The sequence below is a fragment of the Alnus glutinosa genome, chromosome 10 (assembly GCF_958979055.1).
Source record: "Alnus glutinosa chromosome 10, dhAlnGlut1.1, whole genome shotgun sequence".
In the NCBI taxonomy this organism is placed as follows: Eukaryota; Viridiplantae; Streptophyta; class Magnoliopsida; order Fagales; family Betulaceae; genus Alnus; species Alnus glutinosa.
The window spans coordinates 9,641,201-9,661,060 of NC_084895.1; the positions used below are offsets into that span (position 1 = coordinate 9,641,201).

Below are 19,860 nucleotides of genomic sequence, written 5' to 3' on the forward strand. Positions count from 1 at the left end.
ACCCATGGTGCAACAAAAGACGACGGATTAGTTAAGAATGATTTTAAAAAATACTTGTTAATGTTTATGAGTCATACAGTTATAAAAATAATGATTCTTAAATTTTAATAAAATTATAACTTTTAACACGGGGTTGGGGCATCATTTGCCACCTCTTGACCCCCCTTCCCTCCACCCATGGTGTAACAAAAGACGACGGATTAGTTACTTACAAAGCTGTGATAATTCATTCATATTTACTTTTAACTATTTTTAGATTAATTAAAGCTAAACTATTTGAAGTGGAATATATTGTGTAACATATAAAACTGAATTATGATGTGTAACACGTTATATATACTTCTGAAACCCAAAGATTTGTAAATGTTTTAACTAAGTTTAATTGTCGTGTAAACATTGCCGGAGGATCTAAAATCATCCTCTTGCTCTATTCCCCAAACCCCCACTTTTCTTCCCTCTTCATCTTTTTCTAACCCAAATTTCAGTAAATATATGTACAACTACATCAGAATATACAATTTTTGAAAGAATTCTGCTTAATATCCATCCATCAGCCTTCACCCGTGCAAATTAAAGGAATTATATAATTAATCTAAATAGTTCATACAAAAATCAGGCTGCTAATAGATAGATCGTAGATCCTATATATTGTAATGTGAAAACTGAAAACCCCATTTCGTTCTAAAAGTTTTTCCTCGTTTTACAATTTTCCAGCCACACACTATTTCAAGGGACAACTATTTTTTTTGTCTCAAGAATGCCGGAAAACTAAAAGAATTATTTCGTAACTTTTCGTATGAGCTAATGTGACAAAAAGTTTTCAAAACATTTTCAAGATTACGTACAAAAAACAAAAAATAACTAATTATTTTGAAAATGATTTTACCTTACACGGCGTCGGAGGTCGGGGGCTGGCGGGTTGCTGGTGGCTGGCGTCGGAGGTCGGGGGCGGCAGGGGTTGCTGGTGGCCGACATCTGAGTTGGCCGGAGAGCTACAGATGAGAGAGAGAGCTTGAGAGAGAGCTAGAGAGAGAGAGAGAGAGCTAAAGAGAGAGCTATAGAGAGAGAGAAGGAGATGCATACCGTGGTCGGAGCTGAAGTGGCCGGCGTCCGGCGATAGAGAGACGGAGACACACAGAGAGAGTAGAGAGAGAGGGACACAGGAGAGAGAGAGAGAGAGTACAGTGAGAGAGGGAAGCAAAGGAGAAATTTCGGGAAGAACCGCGCAGTCCCGCGCGGTTCTAGGAAACTTAGTGGCGTGTCATAAATGACACGCCACTATTTTACTGGCGTGTCTGACCGACACGTCACAAAATTGAGTCAAATACGCCACTAATAATTTTAGTGAGGTGTTTTAATTCAACACGCCACTAATTAGTGAGGTGTCAAAAAATAAATTACTGCAGACACGCCATTAAATGTCCTATTTTTTGTAGTGTAATAACCGAGAATCGGCTCTGGGTGTACACCTATACTAAATAGTGACATGTCAAACCAATACGTCACTAAGTAGTGACGTTTTGCCACTAAATAGTGACGTGTCAATTTAACACGTCACTAATTTAGTGTCGTGTCAATTTGACACGTCACTACATCAGTGATGTGTCAAAATCACACGTCACTAAATGTTAAATTGACACATCACTATTTAGTGACATTTTAAATTGACAAGCCACTATTTAGTGCATGACATGTCAATTTAAGACGTCACCAATGTAGTGGTGTGTAATTTTCCCACGTCACTATCTAGTGACATTTTATTTTCGCACGTCCCTAAATAGTGACGTGTCAATTTCACACGTCACTAAATTATTGACGTCCTAATTTTATATATATACATTTCGGTTTGATTTTTGACGAAATTTAACACATTACTATTTTAGATAAGTTAGGGTTATACATATAAATAGTATATACTAAATATAACGACTTTTATTTTGGTTTAGTGCACTGTATATATATATAGGGTTAAGATTATGTGCGCGCGCACACACACACACACACACACACACACACACACACACACACACACACACATATATATATATATATATTAAATTGATGTGTACGTTATATTGTAAATGGAACATATGCACTTAGCATGTTAATTACTTAATCTGTTATGTATTATATAACAAAAAATAATAATATGTTATGTATTAGTACAATTATTAACATGTTATATCACTATTAACTAATCATTAGATTATATGATCTAAGAATTATAATCAAAATTTAGATAATATATATGTTCGTCTGATTTAACATTATGCCTATGATCATATGCTCTAAGAGTTAAATAAGTTGGGCGTTTTGGCTTCCTGACATGTTATTAATTGAAAATCTCCAGAATAACGCAATTCTATACCACGATGATTAACAAAATAATCATAAAGTCACTTCTAAGTGGCATTTCACTTAATTTGTGATTATAATAAGCACAATGTTTATACTATATATATATATATATATATATATATATATATATATATATATATATATATATATATATATGAGGTGGCACATACACTAGCTAAGGAGGCAACTCGAAATAAGATAGAGCAGAATTGGACCGAAGAATATCCTTTGAATATTTTGAATATTGTAACTAGGGAACAAAATTGTCTCTAGATCCTTATTTTGGAATCAATTTTTTTTTAGTATTGATTCATGAGATGTTGAGATTTCTGTTAAAAAAAAAAAAAAGTATCGACTCAAAATCATAATTATCGGTTTTCAAAGACTTCAACGACATAATACAAGTACTACAAACTCAACATGAGAAAATTGACAATATATATATAGGAATAACATCATTCTAAAGTTAATTAATGACACATACATCAGACAAAACATTCATCCTCTCGTGTGGCTTTTGCCTTGATTAACATCCTTCCTAGTGCATTAGTCTAATCGATGATTGATCAAACTTGACACAATTGAAAGTTTGATCGAATATCTTATTTATCGTAGTGCATCGGTCCGATCTATTGTGATACGAATGTTCGATCAATCAAACTTGACACAGTGAATGTTTGATCTAGCGTGCGATCAATCATGATAGGATCATAGAGTCGATAGAATCATCCAATTGATCCTGGTGTATTACTCAAATCGATCCTATAGCTAGTGCATTAGTCTAATTGACCGTGATACAATCAAATGATCAATTAAACTTGACACAATTGAAGTTTTGATTGAATATCTAATACATTGTAGTGCATCGGTCTAATCTATTGTGATACGAATGTTTGATCAATTAAAATTGACACAGTGAATGTGATCGATCATGATAGGATCATAGGAAAATAAAAAACGACTCCAAACAAAAATATGAACTAACTAGAAAAAAAAAAAAAAAAAAAAAAAGAATAATATTTACTCGAAACAAAATTAGATTTTATTTTATTAAAAAAAACTTAAATTTTATTTTTTAAATTGAGAATAATCTCAGTTGACACTACAAAAAAACATGTAATTAGCCACGTGTATTAATTACACGTGGCCAATTAGCCACGTGTAATAAATACACGTGGCTAGATGACAGTTAGCCACGTGTATTAATTACACGTGGCTAATTGGCCACGTGTAATTAATACGCGTGGCTAAAATATTTATATTTTTTTTATTTATATTTATAATTGGCCACGCGTATTAATATGCGTGGCCAAGTAGCCACGTGTATTTATTACACGTGGCTAATTGGCCACGTGTAATTAATACACGTGGCTACTTGGCCACGTGTAATAAATACGCGTGGCTAAAATATTTATATTTTTTTTAATTTTTTATATTTATATTTGCAATTGGCCACGTGTATTAAATACACGTGGCCAACTGTTTTTGAAAATATATTTAAAATATAAATATAAAATATATATATAAAATAAAAATAAAAATATATTGTAAATAAAAAGAATTTGGCCACGTGGCCAAAATTGGTGCAGGTGGGTGCGCGGGAGTTGTCCTGCGCGCCTACTTGCAGCAATTTTGAAATATATCATATATATATATATATATATATATATATATATTCTCACCATCTCAATTCTCTCTCTCAGTGTTCTCTCTCTCTTTCCGTCACTGTTCTCTCTCTCTCTCTCTCTCTCTCTCTCTCTCTCTCTCTCTCTCTCTCTCTCTCTCTCTCTCTCCCTCTCGCTCGCTCTCTCTCGCTCTCTCGTCGCTCTCTCTCGCAGTGTTCTCTCTCTCTCTATCCCTCTTGCTCGCTCTCTCTCGCTCTCTCTCTCTCTCTCTCTCTCAGTGTTCTCTCTCTCTCCCTCTCGCTCTCGCTCTCAGTGTTCTCTCTCTCTCTCCCTCTCACTCGCTCTCTCTCTCTCTCTCTCTCTCTGTATTGCTCTCTCTCTCTCTCTCTCTCCGTCAGACGCGCAACACAGGCCAACTCTCCGTCAGGCGCGCACCACCGGCCAGCTCCCCGACCACCGTGTCGCCGGCCTTCCCGACGTCAACGTCTCTCTGTTTGTCTCTAATACCTCTCTCTCTCTGTCTCTCTCACTCTCTGTCTCACTCTCTATATCTCTCTCTCACTCTCTGTATCTCTCTCACTCTCCAGAATATTAGGAAGGAAAAAAACAAAAAAAAAAAAATATTAAGTATACTCCAGAATATTAAGTATACGTGGCCAAATGGCCGCGTGTATTAAAATACACGTGGCTAACCCAAAAAATATAATTTTTTTTTTTTTTAAAAAAAAAAAATACATTTAGCCGCGTGTATTTTAATACACGTGGCCAAATGGTCGCGTGTATTAAAATACATGCGGCTAACCCAAAAAATATAATTTTTTTTTTTTAAAAAAAAAATACATTTAGCCGCGTGTATTTTAATACACGTGGCCAAATGGTCGCGTGTATTAAAATACATGCGGCTAACCCAAAAAATATAATTTTTTTTTTTTTAAAAAAAAAAAATACATTTAGCCGCGTGTATTTTAATACACGTGGCCAAATGGTCGCGTGTATTAAAATACATGCGGCTAACCCAAAAAATATAATTTTTTTTTTTTTTTAAAAAAAAAAATACATTTAGCCGCGTGTATTTTAATCCACGCGGCCATTTTACACGCGGCCAATTGTTAGCCACGTGTATTTTAATACACGTGGCCAAGTGGCCGCGTGTATTTTTAATTGTTAGCCACGTGTATTTTAATACACGCGGCCACTTGCCCACGTGTATTAAAATACACGCGGCCAACTGTGCAGTTAGTGTCACTCAGATCCACCACGTGTATTTACGTGGCCACTTGCACGTGGCCAACAGTTCGCCACGTGTACAGTGACCGTACACGTGGCTAACTGTAAGTGGCCAAAAACAATTTTTTTTGTAGTGTGATTAAAATTTTATTTTACTTTTTTTTTTAAAATCTTTTTTCGAAATAAAAATATGAACTCATTTAAAAAAAAATAGTTTTAATAATTTTAGAAAATCAATCTTTTTGTATTTTTTTTAAAAAAAAGCGCGAGCGGTTCGTGTCCCCCGCGCACGCACCTTGTCAGAAAAAATACTTCCCTTGTTCTTTTTCAAAAATTTTCAAACTCTTTTTTATTCTTTTTTATTCTTCTTTTTCTCTTCCTTTCTCCCCTGCCCTTTCTTTTTTCTTTCTTGTTCTTCTTCCCTTTTCTTTCTCTCGGCTTCACCTGCCCCAGCCGACTCCTCCTTCCCTTTTCTCTCTTTTCCTTTTCTTTCTTCCTCTCTTCTCTCTGATTCTCTCGCACGACCTCCTCTCCATTTCTCCCTTCTCCTTTCTTCTTCACACTTGATGAACCGAGAGAGAGAGAACCCGCGTGTGAAAGGTGGGTTTTTGGCCGTGGGTGGTGCGATTTTGTGGAGATGTGGTGGCTAGGTCACCGTTGTGGCGTGGAGGCAGCAGCTAAGGCAGTGGGTTCCGGCCTTGCTTCGGTGAGATTTCTCTTTCCCTTGTCTTGGATTTGTTTAGATCTCTCTGATTTTCTGTGTTGGCCGATTGAGAGTATTGGAGCTTCGACCGATGCTTTTCACTGGGTTTGAAGTTGAGTTATGGTGTTTTAGTGATTTTTGGTGGGTGTTGACCGAATGGGTCTTCCTCTTTGTGTTTGATTACAACTGGTTTAATGTTTCTGGACAGGATACCATGGAGCTATCTCAACCTGCTTCCCAAATGCCCAACGCTCCTTTGATTGGCATCATCCAACCAAGAAGAGAAGAGAATAAGAAGAAGAATGAAGATGGAAGAGCAAATCCAAAAGGGGTTTTTTCGGTCCTCAAAGGAAATCAAGCAAGGTGAGTTAATCTTGAGCTTCTCTTGAGAATTATGAGATACCCATCCGGTTGAAGCTTTTTTTTTTTTTTTTTTTTTTTTTTTTTTTTTTTTCTTTCTTTATGGAAATTGGTTGATTTGGTTAATTTGGTATGTTGATGTTGTTATAGCTGAATGGGTATATATTTTGAAATCTTGATGGGTACTCTTATTTGACCGATTATAGTAAGAATTGGTGGGTTGTTTTGTTTAATTTCGAAAATGGGTAAGATTTTCTAGGTGTTCTCTTTTAAGATGACCGATTATGGTGTTGTGGAACAAGTTTTTATGTTGTAAATTTTTTGGGTAGATGGGTTTTCTTTTCTGCCTTGTCTCTGGTGGAAATGGGTTATTGGCCGTATGGGTAGCTGGGTTTTCTTTTCTACCTTAGCCGTATGGTATACTACAATTTCTATTAATTGGTAATGAGACTTGGAAACAAACCTTTTATGATACTACAAAAGGATTAATATTGGTTCTTGATGATGCAGGATGACTTCATGAAAATGCCATTTCCTGACAATCATGCTTCTGTTGCTCCACAGGAACTAAACCTCATTTCTGGAGTGGACAAAACCTGCAATTTTGTGAAGGTTGGTTGACAGAGTTCATGTTTATGTTATCAATCCTTTTTTTTTTTTTTTTTTGAATTGACAAATCGATCTGAGTACTTCATTGCAGCAGTGCATCTGTTAATGTGTTTATTTTGTTATATTTGCAGCTATTGCCACGGACGTTACCATAGAAGAAATTTTGAAAAAATAATGGATTGGCTATTGAGAAGAGTAATATTTTCTGTCTTCCGTACGTATATTTGTGTAATATTTTAAGCATACAGTTAACTTCTAATTCTCATAGAAAATAACATTCACTGTCTGCAGAGATCGATCATGACCTCAACTGTCGATATAAAGGATGACTCTGGGGGAAGTGCATTGCATTGCTTGGTGTGCAGGGGCTAGGCTGGTGAAAATAAGGATATGAGGGTGTTTTTTTGGGGAAATTTTTTTTTTTAATTTCATATGTACTTTGGTGACGTGTCAACAAGTCACTACATTAATAATTAATATATATATATGGTAATTTAGTGACGTGTCACAAATTGACACATCACAATTTAGTAACGTGTCAACACAGCACTAAAGCAATAATAATAATAATAATAATAATAATAAGAGGGGAATTTTAGTGACATGTTAGTGCTGTGTCAAAATTAGCACGTCACTATTTAGTGACATGTGAATTTGTGACACTTCCCTAAAATTTATTGACTTCAGGTTTCGAGACATTGAAAGAGCGTCACTAACATGACGTCATGCACTAACTTTTAGCACGTTACACATTACTAAATGCCAAGAAACTCTATTTTTTGTAGTGTACCTCCAAGTCAAGCCGCGGGGGACTGCCATGAATCGTCGGTACTTGAATGAGCTCTTGTGCTACTATGCGTGTGTCAAATATATTATATTTGGAACAAAATAAAATAGAAAAATAAATAATAAAAAGATTAAATGATAATTGGTCTAAAACCAGCCGGATGTATCACAAAATAGGCAAAATAAATCAATTGAAGATTTATCATTCATTCGTCCAAGACACAAAAAAAAAAAATAATAATAATAATAAAAAAATCATTAGTTTTGGCTAGTATGCCAATTCTTCTTGAAAAACATTTACATTATATAGCAAAATGAATAAAGTTATACCCACCTCTCCATTTTCTTATCAAAGATGCCTCGTCCGTAAGTTGACTTGAACATGTCAACAAGAAGGGGAAATTGCATCAATACAAATAAGGCGACAGGTACAATAGCCAAACAAATGACAGGAATGATTATCCATGAATATTGTCCTTGTAGCATAATTAAAAGAGCAGTAGAAAATACTATCATCATGGTTGCAATGGAAAAGAAAAGTGTGGAAAGTCCTATGATCATCTTTCTTGGCAAGGATTCAAGGAAATCGTCTTCTGCATAGCGTGATGTTAGGATTCCCAAAAACATCACGACTGAAGTTGTAGAGGAAAATAGCGACAAGGCATCGGATATTATAAAGAGCATGAACAATCTTTCATCTAAGAAGATAGGGAAGCCAGAATCTTGATTGTTACCACCTGGAACAGTAAAGGCTGCAGCAAACATAATAGTAACAATGAGAGCGCCTACCACTGTGCAAGAAGTTGCTGTGCCCTTCATCCATTTTTCTCCTCCGTTCTTTAGGTCTATGTGGTTATTTGTAAACAATTCCCTAGCAGTCAAACCATCAGCGTTCAAATATTCCTTACACCTGGGAACGGAAATACTTTCCACCTCCTGCATTGTTGATTTAACCTTTATAAGTCCCACGATATTTGAAAACAAATAAAAAAATTATACTTCCTCATAATTACACCTAAATTAAAATGTCTACCAAACTTTGAAGAATTTCAATTGATCCCTCAAACTACCTAGCCAGTTACATAGTTGCCTCTTTAGGATTTTTTATTAGAAAGATGTTACACATCAATCTCTTTTGTAAATCTGTCATTCAATTTGTGAGACCCACATGTGGGTCCACATATTTAATAGTGGATTCGCCAATCTCTTATACAGAGATGGGTAATAGATGGAAACAAAAAGTTTCTCTTTCCATTAAATCTAATGAAAAAATTTATACCCCTGCATCACATAAATTTTTTTTTTTTTAAAAAAAAAACACTATGAAGCAAAACCATGGCCAGGTCGTTGGTCTCCATCCATGGTTAGTGAATTTTTTTAGTCAAAGCATATAATCTTATTTTTAAAGAAATGATAGGGGTATTATGGACATTTTACTTAGGCCCCGTTTGTTATCGCCCTTCCCCTTCCCCCTTCCCCCTTCTCCCATTTCCCCACTTCCGCACTAACAGGATAGGCTTTTGTCTGGAGGCTTGAAAAAAATCAGCCCATTTTTCAAGATAAGACAAGTTTTTTTTTTTTTTTTTTTTTTTTTTTTTTTTTTTTCCTGTTTTATCCCTATATACAACCGTTTACGCTGCACAGTTTTTTTTCCTGCTAGGGGTAAAATGGGAAAAAAAAAGAATTTTTTTTTTCTTTCCATTTTACCCCTATATACGTCCGTTTATGATGCACAATGTTTTTCCATGCCATGGAAAAAATAGGAAAAAAAAGCCTATCCTATCTTGAAAAATGGCTGAATTTTTTCAACCCTTCTCACAAAAGCCTGTCCTGTTAGTGCGCACGTGGGGAAATGGGGGGAAGGGGGAAGGGCGATAACAAACAGGGCCTTACTTTCCGTCGTATTTAATGGAAGAATTTAGGGCCCGTTTAGTTTTGCGGAATAGACTCTTAGAATGACTAATTTTATGGAATAACTATTCTTTAATTTGGTATAGACCTATTCCCCTTAGGAAGAGGAATACATAGCTATTCATTAAGAAATAGACAACGTTTTCTGAAAAAATAAAATAAAATAAAAAATATATTAAAAAAATATTAAATTTTTTTAAAAAAATATAGATTTTTTTTTTATTTTATTTTAACCCTTAAACCATTTAAAAAAGATATTAAAACGTTGAATTGTTGTGGGTGTCTGGCCACCCAAGTTATAGTAGAACTCGAGGTCGCTACACAACCCCCGAGGTACTTCAGGGGTGGTGCGAGCATCCTCGGTGAATTTGCGGGTGGCATAGGCACCTCCGATTCGCATCAGGCCACCCTCAATTCGAGTTGGGTTGGCCGCGGCCACCCCTAATGGCACTCGGAGTGTTGCGGCCACCCTCGGGTTCTTCTGTGGGTGGTCGTCCACCCACAGCAATTAAACTTTTTTATTTTTTTATTTTAGTTTTAAAAAAAATAAAACAATCATGTTGCAGTTTTTAGTAATTTTGATTCAATTCCAATTATGACATATCTTTTGTCACCAAACTAAGGAATGTAAATAACTATTCCATTCTAGCATTCCACACTTATTTATTTCTGGTAATAACTATTTATTTTCCTAAATGAATACTCATTTCGTGTACCAATTGCAACTTTTTAGAATTTGGGAGAACATTACAATTGTGGTATAACGTCGCTTGAGAGGGATAAATATGTCTTCAAAGGAAAAAAAAAAAAAATTAAGCTATTAATATATAAACTTAATACCCTATTGGTCAACGACAATAGTATAAAGACAGATAATTTAACCTTATAGGTAGTAATAGTAAGAGTAAAATTAACATTAAAGCTCAATACGTACTATAACAAATTAAAGAAAAAAAAATGTGAATTATCAAGATAGAATGAATATCAATTAAATCATTAGTTATCCAAAGTTGTAAATTTATAAAAGGTTAAGTATCATTATCCCAAGAAGTTGAACTTTATTACATTATTTATTATTTTATTTCTTTGTTTGTGTTGTAAGCACTAAAGCATCTAGAATCCTATTCGCCATCTATTCTCTTAACATTCGTGCAGAAACACTTCTTTGCAGTTTGGGTACTTTACATATCTCCTTAAATGATATAATCCCCAATAAGACCCAATTGATCAACTAGCCTCTGTCTTCAACCTTTCGTTTGTTGGGAAAATAACATCTCTCAAGCCGCTCACCAGACATGTTGTCTAAGCAACACTTCAAGGGATAGCTATTTGTAGAATGGATTTTCATGGTAGTCCAACTCAATGCATTCTAAATGCATGAACATGTTAAGTACAAGTCTCCGGCCACTTCAATGATCAAGACAAATCATTATATGATGAAGAGTTAATATGTTATTGTAATTATATTGCAAATAAAATGCCCAATTTTACTACTTGTTACAAGATATAAGGACCTTGTAATTTAGATATTTTGTTTATTAATTGCACTTAAGGCACCTAAATCACATGCAATATAACGGGAATTCAATTCATCTCTTAAATCACAATTACCCAAACAATATGAATATTGAAAATAAAATAAATTTTATTTTATAAAGTCAAATTCATTTTGGCTTTTAGGGTACTAATCAGCTGTGAAAGTATATAAGAAAAGTTTTAAATGAGAGAGATGACCTTAAACCATTGTGGTTCTCTTTGCATCTGCAAAGCCGCCCCTGGGATTCGATTAATGCTCCGTTTGTTTCGACGTAAAATTGTTTAGTCGTAAAATATTTTCGACGAAATCAATTTCAAAAGAAATTATTTTCTCGAAAATATTTTTCGGCGTTTGGTTCGCACGAAAAAATTACGAAAAGTGAAAATGCAAATATCGCCGGAATCCGGCGACAACCGGTCGCCGTCGCTGGAATCCGGCGAGCATGTTTGGCCGGATCCAGCCAAAATTGCCGGATTCCGGCAGGACACCTCCGGGCCGGGTCAGATTCGGCCGGATCTCGGCAGGATCAGTGGCCGGATCAGGTCAGATCAGGCCGGATTCCGGCCATTTTGGCCAGATTCGGCCGGATCCGGTCAAATCCGGCCGGATTTCGGTCATTTTGGCCAGATCCGGCCGGATCAGTGTCCGGATCCCGGCCATTTTGGCCAGATCCGGCCGGATCAATGTTCGAATCCGGTCAGATCAGGCCAGATTCCGGCCATTTTGGCCAGATCCGGCCGGATCAGTGTCCGGATCCGGTCAAATCAGGCTGGATTCCGGCCGGTTTTTGTCCATGACCAGATTCGGCCGGCATTCGGCGCAATTGCCGGATATCGCCGGATTTCGGCGGCCAGCGGTTTTCCGACGGCCGGATTCCGGCAGTATTCCGGTGGTCGGATTCCGACGCCGGCATTATTCCAGTGACTTGATGATGCCAGATTCCGGTGCTGCCTATTTTCGAACGACCGACTATTGCCGGATTCGACCAGTCAGATATCAAACGTGCGTGTAAAGACGAAGAATATAATTTTGAAAAACGATTTACGGTTTTTAAAACCGTAAATCGTTTTCCAAAAATTAAAGAAGGTTTTACGGTCAAACTGAAAATGGTTTTCGTTGACCGTTATTTTCGCTCCTACCAAACATCTTAAAATACCGAAATCATTTTCCGGAAATCATTTTACGCCGAAACAAACGGAGCATAAGTTGAATCAAAGCTCTTGTCATTCCTGCCATATGTAACATGGCATTGTGTTTTATATCCGTACGAGTTGTGAAAAATGTCTTGACAGCAAGCCCATATATAAGGTTAAAGATATTTGCTTGACGATTTAGGACAGCAAGTGAAAATATGGATGCCTTGTCTTCATTATTGCACCATACAAGATCTGGATTTGCTTTGACGATACCAAAAATAAAATCAAAATTTCCAGTCTCGATAGAACGGAAGATGGCAGCATGAACTCCACCATTCGTCCTTTCCTCTATATTTGAAATTATTGATACTTCTTTGCACATGTGAACCAGAAGTTCATGTGACTTGGCATAGACTAATTTCGATCCATATAAATCCTTGATTCCTTTATCAACAATCGAAACAATGCCAACTTAGCTAGATGAAACTATAATAATAATAATAAAAAAAAATAGAGTACAAAGGCTCCACAAATTATTAATTAAGCGAGGTATGGTATTAATTGAATTGACGTATGTACTATACCCAAGAAGATAAGGAGATTCGAAAATAGCTGGCGCAATAGAGCTAGCATTGCAAAATAAAAATGAAATTCGGTCACTCATACACATTAGAAAATTATTACTAAAATAAAATTAATAAATAGAATGAGATGTTTTAAAAATATCACGGTTTAAAAAACGTAGAAAAAATGTGTTTTCAAAATAAAAACACACTATTTTTCAAAAACACACTATTTGATAGTTAAATTGTGATTTTCTGTGATTTTAATAAGCACTTAATTGGTTTTTAAAATCGCTATTTTTTAATCTCATTTTTTTTTTTTTAAAACTGCAAATTCAAACAGACCCTAACAAAAATTAATTTTACTGTTGGGGATATAATTTGTCACCATTCCCACCCAAGCAACCTCTCTCACATAGACCAGTACATGGGGAATAACTGTCCAATTCATGGAAATAATGGCACAAGCCCACTGCATGAGGAATGACTACACTACATGGAAAATAATTTCACTCCCATTATGCGGAAGATAACTGCCCATTATTCCAAAGTGGAAGCAAAATCCTAAAAAGTAAGGATTCAACGTTGGACATATACACATATATATAGTAGTTTGTAGAAAACAGTATAAAAGGTAGAGTACGTAGCACCAACGACCACATAAAGGGGGACATTTGGTTCCCCCTAAAAAATCTGTATTATTTCAAAAGTATTCTCCAAACACCATGCTGAGTTGAGCATCAGAGTGTCTCCAGTAATTCTGAGATCAAAGGACTCTAATAACAATTTTCTCTATGTTGGAGGTGGCTTATCCCTAGCCTAGCTGTCAGAAATTTTTCTTCAACAGTAGCTTTTATTTTATCATGTACCATATATATGTATGTACGTGTGTGCAGGGCACGCGCACAAAAGACCATTTACTAATTAAAATCTGTTAAGGATTGATAATATATTAAGTATAGAAATTTCTTATAAATTGGGTTGTAGGAACTTCATACAACCTAACCTCTAAAAATAGGACTCGTATCCTCTAGCATGCGAGAAGTACATTTTTTTTATTCTTAATAGTATCATGTGATCCTCATTTCTTTTTTAATAGCGTTAATAAGAAAGTATATGCTTCTCAAATGCGTAAAGGACACAACTTAGAGGCTCAATTTTAAGAACTCTTACAACCCCATTTCCTAAAAAATTTATGTGATCAATTTATTAATTGATTGAACAGTTAATCAATGGTGTACATAACTGAAGCGGGAGAAAATTAAGAACATATCTTCTTCTTCCTTTTTTTTTTTTTTTAATTTTTTTTTTAATTTTTTTTAATTTTTTAATTTTTTTTATCTTGTTTGAATTCTGCATCAACACATCCTTCTATGTGGCTCTCATTGGAATGTTTGTTCAGACATTGCTAATTAGAATGCACCTTTTTGTCGTCTACGATCTGAACTCCTTGGATGAGCACCATTCAAATGGCTTTCAAGTGCCCATTTACCTCAACCTTCGTATCCTTGCGTTTTCAGCCATGCCCTTTCTTGAAATATACTCAACCTTGAGTTATGATTTAAAGAAGCTATGTCATTCCTTTCTGAATAGGATCATCTCCATTTCAAGTGAAATTGAGAGACTTGACATGGAGAGAACTCGTTTCAGGATTAAGATCTTATTTCATAAATCTAATTGTGTATATGACACCATATAGTGAATATGTTTCTCATCATTGAATTTTTTTAAATGATGTAGCATCATGTTTACCATTACATGAAATAAAATAAAATTTTTACTATGAAATAGCTCATCTTTATTTCACTTGAAATGTAGAGAATCTTTGTCCATTCTTTCCTAACTCTTTGTTTATGTGACGAAATCTTGACTTTTAGGGTCCGTTTGGGTTTGCGATTTCAAAAAGTGCGATTTAAAATAACGATTTTAAAATGTGCGATTTGAAAAAAGTGATTTTTAAAAACGCAGTTAAGCGTTTGACAAAATCGCAGTTTAGCCTTTAAAATCGCGAATTTACCTTTAAAATTCTGCGTTTTCAAAAAAGCACCATCTTATCTGCGATTTGAAAAAGCAGATTTTCTGCGTTTTCAAATCGCAATTTTTAAAAACGCAGTTCCCAAACGATGTATGTTCTGCGATTTGGTTTAAAATCGCACTTATTGTCTACGAAATCGCAATCCCAAACGGACCCTTAATTAAGAGAAAAACTCTCTCTCCTTTAGAATTATTGGGTACCTTGACCTTTTCATGGTACCTAGCTAACACAATCTTCCAAACACACTTTGTATTTATATAAACATTGTCTCACCCCATATATGTATGTAGCATCTATATCAAATTGCCAAGGTCTCTCCCGTTTCAAGAAATATCGTCATTAGCAGTGATGTTACCGATTAATGTGCTTTGACTAGTTAATCTTTACCTTGGTTGTATTTTGTTAAACCTTAGTTTGTAGTAGGTGAAAATGTATGTGTTGTGTATCCACGTAGCCTTCTAGAAAGTTGTATGTAAAAGGCTCTTTTGTTATGTATGTAGACCCTGCTTGAATGTGTGTGAAAAAAAGAAGAAAAAGAAACGAAGAACCGAGAAGAACAAGTGATAAGTTCAAAAAGTATCTTCCTCTCCCCTGTTTTTTGCTCTGCTTTTCTCCCCTGGTTTGTTCACTTTTGTGCAGAATTCTGTAACAACTCTTCCCTTATTATCTTGTGTTTTCATTGCATAATCTACTGCCGTTTGAAGTGTGTTCTGCTGGAAACAACCAGCCAACAGATTTTGTATCAAAGCTTGGTTCAAAGAAGAGTTTTTGGGCAAAAATTTGAAGAGAAAGCAGAGGATACGTTGAAGAAAACTTATGGCTAGTACAAGCAATTTGAGCTGGAACAGTAATGGTGTATTGACTTTCGTTCAAATACGGAATGATTCAATGAATAGGTAATATGTAATAAATAAGTACGTTGCGGAGATTGATTCATTAATTTGAAAATACATATTAAAGTATAGTTACATTTGTTTAGTAGAATCAATTGTGATTAAATAGGGTCGTGCGATATTGTCACAAACCTATTTAAAGTTAATTGTATTTTTCCCTTTAGGTGTCCCTCTTTGAGCTGATATAAATTAACCACATCCTATGTGCCTTGGTTATGTATTAAGGGTAATGCTACGGAGTAGCATTATATGCGCACACTATGCGCATTTTCAGTGGTTAACCCAACTCGGGTTAACCACCTTTTATTAAAAAAATAAAAAAATAAATAAAATAATAAAAAAAAAACAAACAAAAGACGACGCCCACTGCATTTTCATTTTCCCTCTTTCACTCTCCCCCCAAATTTTTTTTCCCCCAAATTTTTTTCCCTCCACTTTCTCCCACCACCACTGTTCAGCTCCGGCCACCACGAAGCAGTGCCGACGCCCACCCAACGCCCACCATCTGGTAAATCTCCTTGTTTGTCTTTTAGATCTGTTTTTTTTTTCCTGCTATTTTTCCCCTGTAAGAGCCTCTGGTTTCTTATATTTGTTTTGTTTTTTTATCCTTTTTTCTTTCTGCTATATGTTGCTGTAAGAGCCTCTGATTACTTAGATCTATTTTTCTTTCTGGTTCTTTTTTTTTACAGAGAGAATGCTACTCCATAGATCTATTTGTTTTGGAATGCCTTTATTTTTGTTCCTTGCTTCTTGTTAAATTGATATTTTGTAGTACGAAATTAAGAGGACTGGTGCGTTTTGTGATCTACGGTTTTGGATAATTATTATTAATTTTTTGGTACTCTCTAAATCCATTGTGTGGGTTCGGTAGTAGCATTATTTTTTCTTTAGTCAGAAGTAAAAAAATTGAAACCATATTTGTTGGGCTATATTTTGTATTTGTTTTCCATCTACTGAATTTCTAGAATTGGATTTTGTATTTGGTTCATTTTTGTATTCGTATTTAAATGAATCAGATGTGTTTATTCTAATTGTGTATCTAATCAACCATTTTACCTTGGATTTATTGTTTATCATGATTTTTTATTTTTCATTTGGGTTGATTAAAGTATTCTAATTTTGCCTTGGATTTATTGTTTATTATTCAGTCAGTTGCTTTGCATTCCTAATGCTGCTTTTGTTCACCATATTTTGGTTGTGCATAATACACTTTTGTTTCATCTTGTGGTTTTGTTTAGGTTAGCATCTAATTTTAAATTTTTCTTGTAATAACTCTTAGATGGACTTGGAGAATGAGTACGATGATGATAATTTGCTTCCACATATTATGGTTGATGATGATCCGCGTCCCCAAGTTGTTCCTCAAAATGGTTTGTTAGGCTCTTCCTCTCTCATTAGTACAACATTTGTTGAATGTTGTTTTGCTAAATTTTATTATTCACGGTGGCTCAACAATGTTTTTTTTTTTTTTTTTTGTTACAGATGAAAATGAAATTGTAAGTGATGCCGAGTCGGACGACAATGAGGACCAATGTGAGTGGAAGCTCATAGATGATGATGGAAATGTTGATCATTATAGAAAAGTGCAGAGACATATTAATATGTTAACTTCAGAATTAAGTGGTTTAAGTTGTGAATCCATTGATGGTGATGTTTTTGAAACTCAGGATAGTACAACTACAAAGGTATTTAAAAAGAAAAATAAAAATAAAATCATAATGAGATTTAAAAGTTGGCTTGTATTATCTAAAATCTTGCTCACAATTTTGCAGGATATATGGCCACGTGAGCTATTAAAAGGGTAGATGGAACAAGTGGAATAGAAGGAATGAAAGTTACAATATATTTTGTTGTTTTGGAATTTTTTTGTGTTGTATAGACAAGTGAATATGTAGCTTGTCCCTTTTTGTTGTTGCAATAGTAGATTTTCAAGGTGTTGCAACTACTTGAACAAGTTTATCCCCATGTACTTTGTTGGGATGTTGAATATTGTAATAGGATATGAAGAATATTATCTATTAAGTTGCCAAATGTTCCAACTTTGGAGTTCTTGTACTTGTATTTTAGGTTTCAATGGCATTTTTGAACATTGTCCATGCCATACAATATACAGTATACAAAAGTGAGAATTTTTTGGCCAAAATGAATGCTTAGCAAATGGAAGTTGGTGAAAATGTTACTGTCACGTTAAATTGACCACATGACAAGCATGGATAAGCATTAGATTCCAAGAACGTGTTTCCCAATCCCTGCAGAGTATAAATAGGAATGCACCAAGTCTTCTTTATCTTCATGTACAGGAAGTGAGACTAAAAGTGGAAAAAAAAAAAATATATACCAAAAGCCCATAAGCTTGAAATAAGGCAACATTGTATATTGAAATCAAAGCAATTGTACAAAATTGTTCAAACCAACAAAACTAATGAGCAATCTAGCTCAAAACCGAAACAAAAACCAACAACCAACTGGACAAAACCAGCAAACAACCAAACTAATCAACAACAACTAAATCTATCAGTTACACCAAAAATATCAAGCTATCAGCATTACTCTAAAATGTGGAAACTGGTAGCAACTAAACCAATCAAAAAAATTGTTTGTCCCAACTATATCTCTTGGCTTCTTGATCTTGTTTAAATCACATCATTGGAGAACTTGCACGTTGCCAGTGAAGAACTTGAGCAAAAATTGATAGAAACACCATTGATACCACTGAGTTGCTGGAGCAAAAATTGTCCAATCCCTATCTGCAGCATATGATAACAACCTATCAGAAAGGGATAAAAATTCAAGAGTACAGAAAACAAAAATTAATCAAAAATTTCAATGGGTATGCTAAAGGGTGCTATAGATCTTATGGGTATCCAAAAAAAAGGCCGATTGAATACACAACCAAAATCAAGCACCAAAACCAACAAATCTAAGCAAAACCCAGATCAGTGAACCCAAAAAAAAAAAAACAAAACCAGCCACAAACAGAGGCTACACCCCAGAGCCGGCAGAAGGAAGGCGGATTTCGCCAATACCGGCGGCGCGTGAAAACACGCACCGGCCCGGTACCACCCAGCCGAAGAGACACCCCCGGAAGCCCCCTCCCCACCGTGCAAGACCAGAAAATGGCGAAACGTGGCCGTCACGCGCGCCGAACGGCAGAAACCCCTCTGGCGCGTGCAGGCCACGCTCCGAGCTCCGGCAACCGGCGTGACCTGTGCGACCGGCAGCAGGAGCGGACAGCGACGGACATTCCGGCCAAAAGGCGCGTGTCAAGCGGAAAGCACCGAGCAAGCGTAGATCTGGCATCAAACATCTGCAAAAAAAAAAAAAATAATAAACCGGCCAAACCAACACTCCTCCGACGACACAAATCCAGCCACTCTCCCAACCATACCAGACGCGTAGAACCAACTGCCTGAGCCAAAGAAAAAACAAAAACAACTCACCATAGCCCAAAGACTAGATGAAACATCAACTCATCATAGCTCACAAGCTAGATGAAATAACCACCTCCACCGGAACAAGAAACCAAGGGGAACAAAAACAGGAAGCTACAAAAACAGGAACCCCTCTCAAAACAGGAGAAAAGAGAATCGGGAGCTTCTCTCAAATGGAGAAGCCACCGACAACAAGCGTCCGGGGGTGAGTGAAAGAGGGAAAATGAAAATGCAGTGGGCCACTGGGCGTCGTCTTTTGTTTGTTTTTATTTTTATTTTATTTATTTTTTTATTTTTTTAATAAAAGGTGGTTAACCCGAGTTGGGTTAACCACTGAAAATGCGCATAGTGTGCGCATATAATGCTACTCCGTAGCATTACCCATGTATTAATTTATGAACATAAATTTTCTACAAACCGGTTTATAGGAAATTTCATACAACCCACATATAAAATTGACATTTGTCCTTTGATATGTGAGAAACACATGTTATTTAAATAGCATGTTTAAATAACATGTGCTTCTTACATTTTTTTTAATAGTATTAATAAAAAAAATATACATTTCTCATATGTTTAAATGGCACATATCATTTTTCTATGTAGGTTGTAGAATATTTCTATCTTTAATTTATTTGGATTGTTTTATTTGATAAAACATGTGCCAAAGAAATTTGATTCATAGA

At 35.5% G+C, this 19,860-nt stretch overlaps 1 protein-coding gene and 1 long non-coding RNA gene across 2 annotated transcripts; both read right to left on the bottom strand.

The window, feature by feature from the left end:
- Positions 1–7,982: 7,982 nt before the first annotated feature.
- LOC133879003 (ankyrin repeat-containing protein NPR4-like) lies at positions 7,983–8,610 on the bottom strand. Its single transcript, XM_062317558.1, has one exon. It carries the CDS (start codon positions 8,608–8,610, stop codon positions 7,993–7,995), a length of 618 nt encoding a protein of 205 aa, XP_062173542.1. The 3' UTR covers positions 7,983–7,992.
- A 9,481-nt stretch (positions 8,611–18,091) lies between these two features.
- LOC133880159 (uncharacterized) lies at positions 18,092–19,397 on the bottom strand. The gene is made up of 3 exons (XR_009902201.1): positions 19,184–19,397; positions 18,732–19,050; positions 18,092–18,490 (listed from the first exon to the last, which is right to left on the bottom strand). It is a non-coding gene; the product is annotated as an uncharacterized LOC133880159 (long non-coding RNA).
- Positions 19,398–19,860: the final 463 nt, after the last annotated feature.